An 18803-nucleotide genomic window follows, 5' to 3' on the forward strand; every position below is an offset into this window, starting at 1 on the left:
TTTTATTAATAATAGTACTATACAATCCATAGCTGTTTTTGTTTTGTTAGGAAACATGTCGTGGTTTTATCTCTAAATCTTTGTTGTTTTTGAGATGCAAATCTTGATCACTGCCTGGTTTTTGTACTTAAACTACTTATTTTATGCTCATCTCGAACATGTGCACAAATGTTTAATGTGACAGTTAGGTGCAATGTTCCAAAAGGATGCCTTTCGCATCGCATCTCAGTTAGTTATTAACGGATTAGATTCCCCAAAAGAAATAATTGAAGTCCAGATTAATGTAAGACAGAAGATCTTCCTGTTCTGTACGTTGTTGCTCTTGCAACAAACAGATAACAACATTAAATTATTAGTTTTTACTTGCTTTTGAAGCTTTCCAGGCTAGTTTAAGTGGTTTAACACCGTATCAAATGACAAAAGACATGGCACATTGGATCCAGCTGACTTTAATTACAGAGATATAAAGATGTTGAATTGCTCAAATATGCAAGGCAGTGGCTAGCTACCATATATAATTCTGGGAAATACTAGATTTGCCTGTTCTGAAAAGGACTAGTCGTTAATGGGATTCCAGGGATCCCTAATTCCTTGTATATTTATCATCGAGTGATAAATTATCTACAAATTTCTTAACGATTCTTTGGGTTTGGTGAATAGGTGCTTGTAGAAAAGCTTGTTGACTTGAAAATTGGAATAACCAGTAATAAAGAGAACAATGGAATTGGGATTTCCTGATATAGTCCGAGTTCCCACGCTTAAATCAGTAAAATGTAATGGGTAAAGGAAGGTAAAGAGAAGGTTGAGAGGGAGAAGGTAAGGAAACATGTAAGAGCAAGTAAAATAAAAGTAAAAAGTTTAGAATGAGATACATGTATTCCGCCCTTACCATTAACAATGAGTTTGTAATGATATGATCAGTTGACTTACTTGATTGGCTTAATTGGTACTGACTTGATTGAGGAGTGGCCAGAGTACAGTAATTGTCAGGGTTACCAAGCTAATGGTCAATGATTGCTGACTTGATGCTCAAGCCTCAAGGTATTGATCAGACAACCGAAACTATAACAAAATTAAAGAACAATATAATCCCAACTCCTTCGACACCTTTAAAGAAATTATACAAAAACATGGTTGCCCATATTCATCAATAGCAAAGTAAACTACCAAGTCTCATTCGGGTACAATTTCAAAGGTTCAAGTTGTTATCTCTCCCTGTAGATTTTTAGGGCAAGTTACAAGCATGGTGACAACTACTGGCAGTTAGACACAGACTACTTCAGAAAGTATTTGTCCGAGTCTGTCAGGAAAATGACCCCTTGTTTTTTTCAAAGCACGAGGTTTTACCTTCATTTTCTATGATAATTACCGGTCAATCTGCTGCTTTTTCCACGATAAGTCTACAAAACTCTATTCCATTATTGGTTTGCTTTTCCTTTTCAATACTTTTGTTGATAGAGTTTGATGCTGATTTTGTTCTCGCTATACCAAAGTAGTTTTTGTTATTTAGGTGAGTCAATATCGCAATCATTTTCTGGTATAGTCTATCCATTTTTTGCCCAAACTCCACAACAACTCCATATTATAAAATATTGATTCCCGATATTCACTGCAATAAGAGCTTTCCAAGCTTAATTGAGACTTATTTTGGCTTCAAGCAAAAACGCCTGAGGCAAAGTTGCGACCAAACTATGCATTGCTAACACGGTAGAAAAAGACTAATAAGATGAATTCAAAGTTTAATTTAATTGATTCAAATAATTGTCTAATTTATCATCTGATTGGAGATTCAAATTTGAGTATATATAACTCCTTCCCTATTCGATGATATCATCTTTTGTTAAAAAAATTTTTTTAATTAGATATTCTAATGCTTCTTTCATTAGTAAGTTAGTGTAATTTTCAAAGCTTTTTTTTTTTTGTCCAATATGGCCAAATAAGTGCTTCCAAGTTATGTGAAGCACAAAGATTTCCTAGAGAAATGACATTTGCATCACAACAAAAACCAGAAAATGTTCAAAGAGATTAATTCTTAAAGACCTGAGCCAGTACAGGTTTGAATGCAAATTAATAAATTCTAGTTCCAACTATTGGTAAGAGGCTTATTATATTATTCCTTGGAGTGGTAATTTTGGCGGATATTAAGCCACAATAGCCGTTCTCGAGTTGCTTATACTGTTTTTTAAGATTTACAGGTGTTAAACCTACCATAGATCCCATCCGTAAGTTGCTTTACCACTCTGGGGTTTATGCGAAAATGGCCCCATTTGCACTTTTAAATGGTGAAAGAAGTGCCAAAATTTCAAAATATGTAAGCGGGTCTTGTGGGATAAAAGCCTTGAGATTTGCCTGCTACCAAAATCCAAGAAATTCCCTGCATGGCCTAAGATTCCAAGCCTTGTTTAGTTATGAAGCAAATGAAAGAAAATTACTGAGCTGATTAATTTTATGCAGCAGAGAAACACTGTTGCACCATTCAATTAACTCTTTAGCTTAAATTTGCAGTTAAGCATAGTTTTCGTTGGTATTAATATTATTTTGAAGGGGGTGTTTTCTTTGGTTCTAAGCATAGTTTTGAACAGAGTGAACTTCTGCCAGTTCTGGTAATTTATTTTAAGAAACAAGGTCACATTTTTTAAGTTCACGTCCTTATCAAATTCTAAATCCATAGAAAAGGGAAAAGACGAGTATTGCAAAACTGCAAAGTAGATGGCAATGCTTTAAATAACTCAAAGTCAAGTGGCAAATTGGTAATCAAGACCCTTTATAACTCCAGTTGAACATGGTTCCAGGATTCCCATATACCAAAAAAAATTAAAAATGGTTGCCCCCTCCTACCTAAAAACCTTGCACCCTCTTCAAGCCTTCTCTTTTAAATCACCATCTTCTACCTTAAGCTCCATGAAGATCAAAACTCTAATTCACAACCTCATCTATGCTCAAGTTTGTCGTCTCATTCGAGCATTTTCCAAAGCAAAATCCATTGTCATTCAAGTTTATAAAGAAAACAAGCCCATACAATATTTCATTTCCAACTCCAAGAATACAAAAAAGAATTACAAGCATAAGAAGCTATTCTTTGGTTCATTTAGGCTACACTATAATTGGTGCTCTTCTCATGTTACACCAGTTCCAGCTCCAGTTCTGGAAGGGTGTACTGCAACTCATTTGTACTATGATTCAACCTGGAATTCAGTTATTTCAACTGAGCAATATGATAAGGATACTGTGGAGGCTGAGCTTTCAGGTTACCTTGAATGGCTAGAAGAAAGGAAGGTTAATGGCAATTCTACTGCTGAGACAGATATAAATGAGATTGATAGGCTAGCAGAAATGTTTATAGCCAATTGCCATGAAAAGTTTAGGTTGGAGAAGCAGGAGTCTTACAGGAGATTCCAGGAAATGATGGCTAGAAGCATTTGAAGGTTTTTCTTAATTATTAGCTATTAATTTCCTTTTCTTTTTTTTTTTTTTGCTTTCCCAAGCTTTTGTATGTGACATACATTGGTGGGTGGTAAACATTGTGTAATCATTGAGACTGCAGGGTTTTTATGTTTAATCCTTGTAACTTCCCATCTCTTATTCTGTGTTTGGAGAATTTTAATTTACATGATAGATTGTGGGGTATTTTGTGCAATTCTTCTCTTAAATTTTGTGCAATCCTTGAATTGAACTTGTGGGAACTGCTCATTTTTCTTTCTCTTTGGGGGAAGGAACAATGTTGAAGAAAAAATCGGTGAATTTTTCCAGAAATGTATGCTCTCCTCTTTCTTTAGAGACAGCTGGTAGATGAATGTTCTATTCTATTAGCTCAGGTAGGAGAAATATACTAGCTATAGCTAGGTTTCAGGGCCATAAAAGTCTAACCAGTATAGTTTTTTTATTTATGATGGAAAGTTCCGTGTAGATGCAGATCCACTTTCATTAATATATCATTATGTTAATTTGGGATCAGTAAAGTAATCATTTGTCAAAGTTATGAAGTTGTTACACTTCTACCAATGTAATTGAGCCAAAATTTTCAATCCAAAAAAATTTTTTTTTGGCCAATTTGTGGAAGAAATCTGGACACCTTAAAAGTAATGATTTAACCAGATTACAGTCAGGTTATCCAATCCTCCAATTATTGAGTTCACCATTTTGTCACGGAAAGTGTACTAGATTCAAGTTTTCCTAGTCATGAAAATTAAACCAGGTTTTCTAACTACTATCTGATGCTGATTGCATAGATCATTAGCACATATCACTTTATGGACTTATAATAATACTTGAGGATCGTCATCTCAATATTTGTTCTAATCATTTTGTTGATTGATAAACGAAGTCTGCATAGAGCTAGCAAAGGTGAGTAAGTCAATCCTTAGCTCACTTCTTTGATGAATGTGATTCATTTGATGTTTAAATCAGATTGTTATAAAAACTTATAATATTGTTAAAGTTACAAAAAAGAAGAAAAAAAAAACAAAAAACAAAAATGTTTTCCAATCTGAAAGATCAAATTAGACACTACATCACATTTGAAATTGTACTAATTTTTTTCAATTTTGAATTAAGTTCAACTTACGAATGGTTCATGAACTACAATAAAATATTAATGTGATATATAAATTTTAAAAATCTTTAATATGATATTTGAATTATAAATTTGTTAACTAATGTAGTATTTATAATTTAAAATTAATTCCATTAAGAATAAGTATCTTATTAGTTAAAAGATTTTTAGTTTATACATTATATTAAAAATTTTTAAAATTTAAATATCATATTAAATATTTTACTATGATTAAGGGATCATTTGTAATTTTAAACCTCTAAATTTTATAAAAGATATTCTAGATTTTATATGAAGTTTTGAAGATTTGGAAGAAAATTGTTTTTAAAGATAGAAAAGTGAAAGTGATTGAGAAAGCTCTTTTCCCCTAAGAACAACACACCATTGTAGCCGATCTAGTCTTCCAGTGTAATTATGCCAGATAATGTTCCTTTTTGTAATTGCATTACACCTAATTTTTACAAAGTCACAGCAATTCCAGGATATTATTTCTTCAAACCAATAATATGCAGCCCCCAAAAGAAGGGAAAGGTAAAGGAAAACCTTTTGTTGAACCTACTCCAATTCCGAAAAAGGAGTGAAGATCTTGATGAATCTCATATGATTGAAGGCACATGTACATGGCCATGACATGAAGTTAGTGACATAAGGTACCAATTGACATGATCAAAGACTTAACATCCTCTGTACCTTAACTTCAATCAAAGTCATGAGAGAAATTCTTCATGGAAACTTTGAAATTTTGGATACAATTGAGACTGGGCCATTGAGAGGTATGTGACTTATATATAACGCCCATGTTATATAACTAGATTGACTCTTTCCAGGGAGTAGAGAAGCAGACAGGCCAACAGAAGCTCAAGACCAGTCAAGCATGCTTTTGTGCAGAATTCTTCTTAGGACTGTAAAAAGACATAGGCAAGGCATCAACGATAGGTTCTTTTTATCTCTTGGTGTGTGTTTCTTTATTCCAAAACTTCCTTTGTTGCTTTTACATGTAAAATAGAAAGAGAAAGAAGGGGAAGGAAAGACCTTTAACAGAGTTATATGGGTTCCATTGGTCTATTTGTTTCCTAATGTTTGGACTGACTTTTTACATAGAAAAGTGGATGCTTAGTACTTGTTGGGATTTTATTCTTTGTTAGGACAAGTTAAGAGAAGTTATAGTTATCTACATGTACTACATGTCATGAACTCAAAACGCTATGTCCATGGTGTTGTGGCTTTAAATTTTCAAATCAAGGAATGAATTCTCTTTTCATACTTTTCCAAGACATCAGAAGTTCACACCTATCCACACAGATTAAATTGCCAACAATTTTGATCACCTATTGACAAAGTGTAGAATGTTTCCATCAGAACTTGAAATTTCAATTTGAAAATCCCCAATTTCATTTCTGGAAACAAAAAATTTGCCATGAAAAATTATTATATTTTATTGCATAATCTGAAATCATATGTAAAAAAAAAAAAGGAAGTTTAGAAGAGAGAACCGAAACTTGACACTAAGTTAACTAACAGTTCAATCAAGTTTGGGATATGTGAACAGCATTTATACTTTAAACATTTCCAAAAATTTGTTTGCTTCCAGTTGCTAGGCTGCATTTGGATGTGCTGTGAGAGGGATTCCAATTTAAGTGCAAGCAACTTTGAAAGGGGGAAGCTGAGAAACGGGGTAAATTTCACATTTGAAATTTTCTTTGGACATTTTAAAAACCCAATGCAGTAACACTTTGTAGGATTTCAAGATGGCTACTATGTCTCCTCTCACGGAGACTGGGGCTGCCATCTTTTGAACCTGCATCCTTAACATATCTGTTGAATAATTAAGCGGTTGTTTGGTGTTTTTGTGTGCTTTATATTTTATATTTTTGAAAGTTTTATTTTGTTTTATTTTTAATTTATTGAATTTGAAAACATGTTTGAATAGAATGCTTTTATTTAAAAAAAGTGAAAATAAAAATATGTAAAAGAAATTGATTAAAATTTTTAGGTTCCGTTTGTTATTAATAATATAATAATATTTATTAATAAATATAATATTATTTATTAATTATATATTAATTTTTAATATATTATAATATTATTTTAATATTATTTATTAATATGTTAATAATATAATATTAATTATATAATAAATATAATAATATTTATATAATAAAATACTAATATTATTATTATTATTATTGTAGTATCACTGTAGAAGTTTAATTGTAATTTTTTTAAACAGTACCCATGTAGTAATAATGCCAAATTATTTTTAAAAAACTGAAAACATTATTTTTCTGTTTTCAATAATTTTTAAAATTTTTTAAAACTTTATTTTTAGTTTTCAAAAATAAAAAAACAAAAACAAACTATCAAACATGTTTTTGTTTTTAATTTTTTAAAAAATTGAATATAAAAATAAAAAACAAAAACGTTACCGAATGATCCTTTAATTAATTACAGTAAGCAAAAAAAATATTTTTGCAGAGTAGTAATAATTTATTAGAATGTCATTTGTTCTACCGGATCAGTAAGCTTTTCCTTTCTCTTCTTTCCTCGTATTCAAAATGGATTAAAACAACTTATTAGGATTTCATAAGTTCAAATCCCCAACTAAAAAAATAAATAAATAAACAGAAAAACTGTTAAAAAAAAAAAAAAATGAACTTTTAGTATTGATCATGAAAAGAAATGTAGCGAAGGTCTTTAAACTTGACTTACCGTCGATGAGATTATTTTGTTGATCGATAAGAATATTTTCATTGGAATCCGGATTAGTTTATAAACATCTGTACAAGATCAAATCATCTTATATATTTAAATAAGTCAAATTTTATTAAACACCAATAATTCAAATTATTGAGTTTTTTTAAAATTATTTTATGGTTATGAGAGTATAATTATTTTTTTATAATAAGAGAATGGCTCGAAATTGATTTAGGATTATTTTGATATAATTGTTTTTTATAATAAGAGAATAACTTACAATTGGTTTAAAATTATTTTGGTTATTTGAGCTAATCTAACATGACATATTGAGCTGACATAACAAACTTTTGGAGAAGAAGAAAGACAAATATTATCCCCCATTCCATTTGATTTACATTGCTAAGCTATGCCATTAAAACCAACTTGGAACAGTTTTTATATATTTTATAGATTATAGATATTAGATGTATGCCGCTATTAATGTACTATCTTATATTATATATATATATATATATGCGCTACCTTTTGGGTTGTAAAGGCTAGGTTGATCTACCTGGATAACCAATCCGACAATATACAAGCTGACGATCCAACGTGCATTTCTTCACTTTCCATCTAATTCTTGGGTCTGGGGGGGCTCATATTTTCTCATAAAAAGACAGAAAGTCAGTCATGGTTCAGTCTTGAATGAGCCCCATCTACATTCATCGTCAGTTTCTAAAACCATGACCAAACATTGAGACAACATGGGTAAAGCCTAGGCTTGAATTAATTAAAATTGTGGAGAATCTGGTTTCATGAATTTGGTAGCCCCTGCTAAACATATGCACAGGGAAAAAAGAATACTACTACTTCTCATCTGGTTCACTATCGAGTAAATATAGCAAATGTCTGGGGCCCTTGGCTCCAAAATCTTGGTTCAATGTTAAGTTTTTCATGCCTCATAAAGAAGGAACAGCCAGCTTAAAATTTGGAAGTCAATCAAGATGTGTGTAGTTTTGAATGACATGTTCAAGGATTATTAATTTTAATTTTCTGCGTTTATTTTCAGTACTGTTTCATCACTCATGCAATTTTTTAGTGCATCTGAATCTGATAGGTGTTTTTTTGGCTATATCTAATAAGCAAATTTTGTTAGTTAGAGATCCACCAAAAGAAAACATGGTCATAGGGATACGAGCACTGCATTACAGAGAAACTCCCTCCTTCTAAGAGACGGTACTCGGTTACTAACCAGAATTGTGACACTGAACCCAAAATAAATCTATTGTCTTTGCACTTGATTTTCATTTATTTTGCTATGAGAATATTGGGATAGGTTTCAGGCTAGAGCCAGGATTGAACGCTGCCCCTAACCCCCCCACCCCCTAAATTGGGGTAGTGGGGACATGAGCTGCTCTTGATCAGGGGTTTCAAGAATAACACCATTTTCTCCAAGAAAAGGGTAATTACACGGGGTAATTTCTCCATCTCAAACTTCTTGTAGGTCTTCTTTCTCCGGGTCTCAGTTTGTAACTGGTGAGTTGTTTATTTAACAATAATTACCAACAAAAAACTGTCACTGGCACTGATCAGGAACTGATAATTAAGTAATGAACTTATTCATGAATTCCAAGACTGAAGAGCTAGCGTGCAGCCAACAGGTTTCAAGCATTTTCCTGAAATATTTGCCTTCCTATTTGTATTGGTCAACAATTTGGAACAAGTTTGAGAAAGAAACTAACAAAAGATTCAGAAAGATCAAAGCAAATAAAAAAAATAACTGAATTATCTAATTCAAGTCTTTATTTACATGCATACTTTAATTACGTACAATTCTTAAGAATTGAAAGAAGGCCAAAATTAAAGATCCAAAGCTTGAAAAAAAAAGAAAAGAAGAAATTGAACTAACAAAATTAAAAAAATCTGTGAATCATTCATTCTTGTTGAGACTCCAGATCATGTACTATAAATTTGCTAGTTCTGGGTAAGATTTGGGACGCTGGGTGGTGCTTTCCTTAGACTTGGCTCCACAGCTTTCTTGGGCTCTTTCATGACTCCATTGATCAACTTGCTTTGACCAGTAGGAAATGAAGCCACAGAAGACAGTAGCTTTCTAGAAATCTGATTTCTTTCTCCTGGACGAACTTCTCCATGGCGGAGACACAACGAAGCGCACATGATCATGAGGATGTGAACTAGAATTAAAGCAAAGAAAGCAGTCAAATTTATGGAAGTGATTTTCATCAGAGTTGGAGTTTCTGTGAAGAAAAAGATGATAGTGAATGAGAATTCAAGCATTCAAAGGATCTAAAACTAGGAGCAGGTTTATAAGGGCAACATGCATGCGTGTTCTTTTGCACCTGGTTTGTCATCTCCCCCACTAGAAAATATAAAATATATTTAAGTTAATTTAGCAAAACAAAATTGATGATTCATTTTATTTTATTTTTTCCAAGATGGGAATGGGACACTTTTGTGTTTTCTAGAACTATGAACTTACAAATCAATGTAAAGACAAACCCCTTTCTGACGATAAGAACAGACAGCAAATGTGAAATTGGAATCAGCTTTTCAATCTCTTTTATCTAATTTTTTTCTTCTTTTTATATGATGAGAAATTCATAGAATTTCCAAATACTTTGTAGTATCATTCAATTTAATTAATTTGACCGTAAACACAGGATTTCCATCATGACTCTAAGCAAAGAATGAAACACAAAAACAAGTGGTTTTATATCTTGTTCTATATCAGATTCAGCCCTTCTCAGAAAACAATGGGAAATTTATATATGTTCATCAGTGAAGATGCTGTATATTTAATTAATATATTAATTAGTTCTTTTTTCTCAACCTCCTTTACTGCCTTTGAATCTTTGGAGCTACCAATAATCAATCATGTGATGCTGAATTGACTATTTTTGTTATCTCAAGAATAACATTCAAGCTCATTGGATGCTGATCCCAATCTTCCCATGTTTGGGTAAATCCTAGAGCCTAGAGGCATGGACCTATTTCACCATCTACTGTAACTTTAGCCTAGACACCAAGAGGATGAAGAAAATGTCTTGTTTTATTGTACTAAATTGCTGTGAACTGTCATTGCCAAAACAGAAAAATTGCAAGCTTGTTTAGCGCTAAGGATCAGAGGAGTGAGCTTGGGGAATTTGAAGTTCATGCAAAGAGGAGGTAATAAACAAATTGAGTAGACTTATATTCAAGGATTCCATATGCAGAGTCTTTCGCAAACAGACTGTTAAAAGATTTGGCCACTGATTTCTCTATAATTAGTTGACATGTTGCTACACATTCTCCACCCTGTTGGGGAAACATAGAATTCATAGAACAAAATATAATTTAATTTACTGCCAAACACAATTTACTATATGGCGCTGAATCATGTTACTAAAATACATAAAAACAAAAGAAAAATACAGTTGTCCTTCACTTTCTTGAACGCTTCTTTGCATGTCCAGTAACTGAATCGTTCTCAACAACTTCCCTCCCCCGTTTAGCAGGAACTGACGGGGTAGCAGGAGATGCTGCTGCTGCTCTCTTTGTTGGTCGTCCCGTAGTCTTCTTTACCGGGCTTCCCAGCTCTTTCGCTCTTTTTCCACCAGAACGTGTCCGTGGAGTTGAAATTTGATCCTTCCGTCGATCACCTTTACTATTGCTGTTTTTCTTCTGCTCACCTCGATCTCCTTTACCATTATCAGAATTAATCACATTCTCCAGTGTCTCTATTAATGTCCCATTATTCGATGAAGAACTCCTCATTCTATTCAAGAAATTTGCTGCACTTCGCTTCTTTGAACTGACATTTGTTTTGGTCTTTTCCTTCTCAGTCTTGGATTCTGAAGTCTCATTTGATGATCCTCCTTTGCTGGAAACGGCAGAATTGGTGTTGGCATCTGAATTTTTGTTCGTGTTTGTGTTATTACGTGTCTTGACATTTTTGTTCGCTTTTCTTGCACGTGAGGCAGATCTTTCTCTTGTTCGCCTCTTTCTTACAAGACTTTCCTCAGCTTTCTCAGATGATTCATCATGCTGCTTCCAATCTAGAACTGGTTTCTTGCTCATCAATGTGGCTATTGGCTGCCTTTTATTCTCTTGTCCAGAAGATGATGTTGATACTTTTACAGTAATTGACCTGCTTTTGCGACAAGCAATCAATGGAACTGATAACTTAGGTTTCATTGACAAGGAGAGCGACGGTTCAGGCTCTGGTTTCAAAGGCATTTGAGATTCAGGCAGTGTGGACAATTGTTCTTTGGGCAACACGTTTGAGTTAGGAATCTGGGCAGCAATCTCTTTTGAAACAAGTTGTCGAAACTCAATGGCAGCCGTGTATTCTGAGGACTTTTTGCAAAAGAAAACAATGGCATTGTTTAAGAGCAACAGCAAGTCTCTAAAGAACTTGCTTTTGCATCCTGAATACCAACCTTCTTTGAGCCTCATGCAAATAGTCTCAAAATCAAGATGTTGCCGAATCAAATTCCCGTAATCCGGTGTTTCCTGCAGTATTGAAAATTAAGCTATGCGTGAGTTATTCGCTCGTTGTATTCATCATTTGTCCGGCACCCACAAATAATAAATTTAAAGAAATTACAACTAATGGGAGCACATAGGTTAAAGAGAGAGTTGATGATCCTACATAGCATACAAAATAAAATCACAGTCTTATGTTTTCATTTGAAGAGCATTATGACTAAGAAGTAAAATGTCTACCTAAACCATGCCTTTCCCAATCAACTAAATGGAAACTAAACCCAAGTGGTACACACATGGTATTGTTTCTTCTGACATACAAAACATATGTACAGGTGAGATTGATGCAAACTAGCTGAAGGACCTTAACATTAATAAGTAATGAGATCTAATAAAATTTACTACTTAATATCATTTAAAAGGTATACATAGAAAAAGGGAAAAGACAAACAGCATGGAAGACTGAAAAAAAATCATTAGTCAAAATTGATGACTGACCAAACTTAGAAATTAAAAGGACCTCGCCAATTGCTTTCTCGTATAAGATTCTCCCCTATTGACCACCATAGATCTTAAAACAATGTGTATCGAATAAAATTTCGTCACAGCAAAATTAGACCAACTAACAACTCTTTATCATGTTACCAAGTGGACTTGCAGTCCACTGCTATTCTTCCCTCTCAATAATGCCAACGCCAAAAACATCTAGTTTGTGAATATGACTTCTAAATTTAAGCATTCTTGATTCTTTCTATGCAAATAGACCATGTAACACAATGAAACAAATTATGCAAATAAAAAATGTGAGATTTAACAAGGATCAATATAAATAACACTTCATACTATTAATCACGTGAAAAACAAACTCCTAGCCGATATTCAACAATCTTATTTATTGGGAACGAAAAAGAACTAAGAAAAAGACGGCAGAGCATTGGCCAATGATGCTTAGACCATAAAGTTAGTAGTCAGTACTACCAGATTTTTTTTAATAGTATTACTATTTGATATGGTTTTTACTTTTAACAGTTTGGACAAAAATGAAAGGAAACAGAATCTTTTCTAGTCTGGTAGGCATACAATAATAATTCCACGATACACGGTTCATTGGCTCTTTATCTCCAAACATGGCTACATACCCCCAAACCAATTCTTCTACAAATTACGTCTATTTATTAATTAATTAAGTATATAAAAAGCAAGGGCTTTGGCTAAAAAAATAATAACAATAAATGGTTTAGGACTTGTAGGATTGTCACATAGCAGCCTAATAGGTTGCCATTTATCAAGCACAAATCCCAGAACTTCCCTTCTTTTTATTTTTTTTATTTATAAAAATTTAAAAAAATTAGATAATAAAAGGAAAAAGTGAATTTTTTTTATAATGTTGTTAGTATTTTGAGTGTATATTTTGTAATTTTCTTTTTTATAAATCTAAGAACGATAGATATCTAAGTAGTGTACCTGGTTTTATGCATATACTAAAATATAAAATGCATTTAAATTTATTGTGATTCTTCATTATGATTATATTTTTATAATAGGTTAATATAACTTTTAAATTATAATAAAATACTAAATGTAATATTTAAAATTTAAAAAATTTTAATGCGATATTTAAATTATAAATTTATTATCATCATTTAAAACTAAACATATTAAAAATAAATATCACATTAATTATCATATTTATAATTTAAGTATCACATTAAAAATTTTTAAAATTTAAATATGATATTAAATATTTTATTATAATTTAAAGATTATTCATGATAATAAATCTTCTATAATTTATTGATGTACAAAAGTTAACTCACGTAAAACTTAATAGCTAAGAAAATTGTAGTAATACAAGCGGAAAAGAAAAAGAAAAACAAAACAAAATGAAAGGGATGCGTTCGTCAACTCCTGAAATAGTAGCTAAACTTATCCCAGCCAAATAAGAAAATAAGAAAAGGAAGAGAAATCAATTATTTTACACAACTTTAAAAATTATTAATACAGCCAGATAAGCGGTCAGATCAATTGTAAGGATCTGATTAGATAAAATCAAACTGTTTAAAAAAAATATCAATTTTTTCGTCTTATATAAATATATAAAAACTAAAAACTTTGATAAAAAAAATCAATGTAAAAAATTTGTTTTTTTGATACGTTTACAATTTTAAATAAATACTATATATCATACATTTGATTAATTGATTATTTTGATTTTATTTAAATTATAAAATATTGTATATAATAAATTATATTTATGTACTTTTGCATTTCTAATTAACTTATTTTTTAAGTAGATGTGAATAAATAAGAGATTTAATCAATAAAATTTTTACTAAATTGATTACTTTTTTCCTTTTAAATATTATTGTTATTGTCTTATTTATTTTAATTCAATTTATCTTATATAAATAATTAAATCTAAAATTTAAAATTAGAAAGCAAATTAATCTTGAATATCTTTTTTCTATTTTTTCCAAACAAATTAAATTACTTACATTGGACAATTCAATAACTATATCAATTTTGGTTTTGAATTTGGTAAGAATTTCTAAAACAATTCAATGTTAAAATTTCAAATACAAAAAGAAATTTTCTACCTATAAACATATTTGTCTAGCATAACGACTTTTCAACAAAAAATCATATAATGACACTAAAATTTTCATTGATTCCATTTCCTTATTTTATATGTTTTAGAAAATATTAAATGACTATTACTACTAATTTGAATATTTTCTTGTAATTACTCCTAATCAGCTATTATTCAACCACAAATAAGATGCATTGGAGATGTCCACTTTACTACCAACTCAAGAGGATGACCAGAATTTGTTTTCTTCCCAAAATCACCTATTATTTTCGAGTCTATCTGTAATATAATTTGTTGCATATTGGCTTTCCTGCACAAATCAACCAAAATAATGTTCATCTTACCCACCTTCAAGCCTAAAGTAAAATCATCACACCAAGATTGGACAAAACTCCTAATTCCCGTTTTTTTTTTTTTTTTTCTAGTACATTATTTCTTATTTAATATTGTTTCATAGATTATTTTTGTTTGATTTATACGAATGCAAGTTTGTATTCGTTGAGAATGTGTAACTTTTTTTGAAGTAATATTCTAAATTTTTTTATAACATTTTTTATTTGAAAATTTTTTAAGTATATTATAATTAATTTTTTGTACATATAATTATACACATATGCATAGCACGACTTAAAATGAATTAATTTTAATCTATCCGATAACTGTGTATCTTATAAGTCACCAAACCTAATCGTGCCGACACGTTACCGCCAGATTAGGCCAACATCACTGATAATAGTGATACAATACCTCACCAGCATGGCATCCAATAAAAGCATTCCCACTATCTTTTTCTCTTTTTTTTTCCAATCAAAAAGTAATTAAAAATTGATTTAAAATTTTAAATCGACTTTTTTAAATAAATTAGTATATTTTATTTTACCTGGCTTTCAAGTCGGCGCTCGAAGATGGAGCCGAGCCTATGAGACCGGAAGATCTCGAGGAACTCAACTAACGGCTGAGATTCAATGGATACCTCCTTGATGGCGGGAGATTGGTCCAAATCCTCATTATCCGGTTCGTCCGGTTCATCCGGTTCAACAATTTTCCTTTCTGTCCCGGACAAGCTCGCCGAGCTCAGTACATCGCTGCTCTCTCTATTAGGTTCTTCCCCCTTTGACTCGGCCACCGACTCGGGCGAGTCACCAGGTTCTCCCCCTATGTCGACTCGCTCCGAGTTTTCCGCCGATTCCTTCGCCCCACTATCACAGCTCCCGTTGCAAGAATACTGTCCCGCTGCCTTCACGTTCTCCAACTCCTTACCCGTTTCACATCCTTCCTGTTCGATCGGTTCCGGTTCAACATTCTGCTCCTCCATCCCGGTTCCCGGACTCCCATCCTTCGGATCTGTAGAGTTCGACTCGTTAACCGAACAATTCTCTCGGTCGGACTCTTCTCTTCCGTGAACCGGTTTTCGGGTTTGATCCTCCGGTTCGTTTTCTTCTTCCTTTTTCTCGCTTTCCTTCCCTCTCTCCAGATCCGATTTTTCAGTTGGTTTTCCATTCTCTCTGGAACTCTGTTCTCTCTCTTCTTTTAATCTCTGCACCTTCAATTGCAACGACCTGTAAAAAAGAAAAAAAAAAAAAAGAGAATCGATTTTGCCTCCAAAAAGGAAACAATTTAAAAAAATTGTTTAAGAAAAGTTAATTTTATGGAAAAATTATTTACACGATGGAGAGGTCATATTGTTGGACTTCGCGGCGGAGTTCAGCAACGCGGAGTTTTCGCAACTCATCAAGCCAAGGAACGGCGGTGATGGAGATGTTGTTATCAGTAGTTTTAGCCTCGTCCTCTCCGGCGTCGTTTTTAGCGAAACGTCGTTTAAGGTCTTGAAACTTCTGTTGACAAGAGAGAGCAGTAAAGAAGTGGAGCGTGGAAGTTCGTCTCTGGAGTTCCATGGCAACGGAATCCCAACTGCCGCTGCCGTAACGATGAACGGCGCAGGCAAGTAAAAGCTCCTCCCAGGTGCCCCATGTTTGTTTCACCGGAAAGTTATCGGGTTTAGCCATGAACAGCAAAAAAAAAGAATAATAATAATAATAATAACAGTATCGGCCACGGTCACGTATCCAGTAAAATCTTTTTTGCGAATAATAATATTTTTAAAAAAAATATCTTTTTAATGATTCATTTATGATCTTTTGGAATTTCAAAGGTAGAAAAAGAAGGAATAGAATAGCTATTCTGCTGGGCTTAATCGTTGCTGTGTTCTTTCTTTTTTTTTTTCCACTCGTGTGTGAGTTGTGGTTTTGTAATCCGGCTCAGCCCTTTGTACTGATCTCGAGGTCATTGTTTGTAGGAGTTCAATGATAACTTGCTTTCCTTCGTCTATCAAATTACCGTTTAGCCCTTTTTGTTTTGTTAATGAAATTATTGTTACTAGATTAAAATTCAAAATTTTCTATGTTTTTATTAATATATAATATTAAATAAGCGAAAAAAATATAGTTTTAGGCCATGATAAACTTGAAATTTAATTCAATTTATTTATATATATTATTAAAAGATGATATTTAATTTAACAAAAAATATAGTTAATAAGTATAAGATTCAATTTTTAATATTTATAATTTTTTAGTTTTATATTACCACATCTTTTGTATAAAAAAAAAAAAAAACATCATGATATATTTTTTCAATTCCTTTTAACTCTAATATAATTTTGTTTTATGTTCGATTTATTTGATAAATTCTCTTATGTTAGTATTTTATTGTTGGTGTAAGGTTATATATATGTTTCTAACAAATATAATGTTTTAAGTATGCTTGTCAAATTAACAAAAAAAAAAATGATGTTTGAGATATCGAAAATCCTTTATTTGAAAACCTTTAGAAAGATGAATTTTTATTATGGGTATAAATAATATATTAGTACTCGTAACGTATTTAAATAAAATTTAAATTTAGTTTAATTATTATTGAATCGAGTTTGAACTCTAGTAACTTGACTTATCGATCTAACCGAGTTTAAGCATTCTTATACCTCATTCAAGTAGCTCACAAGCTTAATCGAGTTTTTATATTTTAATTATTTTAATTAATAAAATATCTCGAACTTAAACTTAAGTACAAATAATCGAGCTTTATTTAAATATAAGAATCGAACTTATATTTACATGTTAATCAAGTCTAATCGAATGAGCTTAAATAACTCAATTTTTATCCAAAGTCAAGTTCGAACTAAAAAAATAAAACTCGATCGAGTTCAAACTGAATTTTGAATATCAAATTTCATATCGAACTTTAACTCAAATTTAAATTTAATACTATATCGATTCAAATTCAATCGATTATATTTTTAATTCTTACTCCATGCATCTCAAACAACGACGTTTGCATGATTTTTGTGGGCTATAAACTAATCTATGGAAGGTCCTGACCCAATATAAATAAAATGAAAAAAATTCGTAATTGGGCTAATTGAATGTGAAAAGAATAAGGATCGTCAAACAGCCCAAAAGAAAAGAGTTCATTAACTCTGTTCAGTAATTACACCAATTGTTCAGCTTAGGCTTGCCTCATTTTATGTAGCTGTTTCTAATTTCTATTCTGTGTAACCGTGTATTCTAATTTCCAAAAACACATAATTTATTAAATCAATGTATCTTAAATAAGACGAGAACGGTTAGAATGATAAAAGTTGATCTGAACCGGCATAATTTGCCCAATTTGTCCTCAAATTTCAATTCAATTCGATTTGATTAAAAAAATCAATTAACTCAACATGTTTCACTCGAATTTAAAATTATACAAATTTAAATTAAAAATTATCTAAATTTAATCAATCCAAAAAAAATTTTGAAATCAAGTTGATTTATTTTAAAATTTAATAATTTAAATACTAAATTATTCAAATCCGAATAATCAAAATATCAAATTAAAAAATTCAATGATTCAATTCCAATTGCATAGTGTTAAACCCAAAGATTCTATCAATGTAATTTCCCCTATAATTAATTTGAACCCATTTTTTATATGGCTTGTCTGAGTAAGTGTCACAATCTTAAGGAATAATCATAAATCTCACATCTGTTGAATACTAAAATTGATTTGGGATATAAAGGTTAATATCATTTCTTCCTTGTGATACACATTTTGTAGGATAAAATCATGAGGTCAGAGCAAACAATACCTCACAAGAATGTGAACCGTGATAGGTAGGTTGATTTGAGACATCAAAAAAATGTATATTCGGGTCTTGGAGCGACACAGGCTTGGAAGTTGAGTCTCGATCCATAAAAAATTGTATCAGAGCTAGCTCTGAGGGTACTAATGATATATCACTGAAGATGGTAGACCTTCCTTTGAGTAGAGAAATATGTCACGGTCCTAAGGAAGAGTCATAAATCTCATATCTATTGAGTACTGAAGGTACTAACGATATATCACTGAGGATGGTAGGCCTTCCTTTGAGTAGAGGAGGATGTCACGGTCTTAAAGAGGAGCCATAAATCTCATATCTATTGAGTACTAAAGTTGGTCTTGGGATATAAGGATTCA

At 31.7% G+C, this 18803-nt stretch overlaps 2 protein-coding genes across 2 annotated transcripts; one reads left to right on the top strand and one right to left on the bottom strand.

Annotated features, from left to right (window-relative positions):
- Positions 1–2782: 2782 nt before the first annotated feature.
- LOC111297775 (uncharacterized) lies at positions 2783–3860 on the top strand. Its single transcript, XM_022892402.2, has one exon. The coding sequence runs from the start codon at positions 2821–2823 to the stop codon at positions 3421–3423; it is 603 nt and encodes a 200-aa protein (XP_022748137.2). The 5' UTR covers positions 2783–2820; the 3' UTR covers positions 3424–3860.
- A 6705-nt stretch (positions 3861–10565) lies between these two features.
- LOC111296865 (uncharacterized) lies at positions 10566–16583 on the bottom strand. The gene is made up of 3 exons (XM_089741240.1): positions 15972–16583; positions 15187–15865; positions 10566–11743 (listed from the first exon to the last, which is right to left on the bottom strand). Exons 1-3 carry the CDS (start codon positions 16310–16312, stop codon positions 10673–10675), a joined length of 2091 nt encoding a protein of 696 aa, XP_089597366.1. The 5' UTR covers positions 16313–16583; the 3' UTR covers positions 10566–10672.
- Between the last annotated feature and the right edge of the window lie 2220 nt (positions 16584–18803).

This window comes from Durio zibethinus, chromosome 12 (genome assembly GCF_047325235.1).
Source record: "Durio zibethinus cultivar Kanyao isolate XHJ-2024 chromosome 12, ASM4732523v1, whole genome shotgun sequence".
NCBI lineage: Eukaryota > Viridiplantae > Streptophyta > Magnoliopsida > Malvales > Malvaceae > Durio > Durio zibethinus.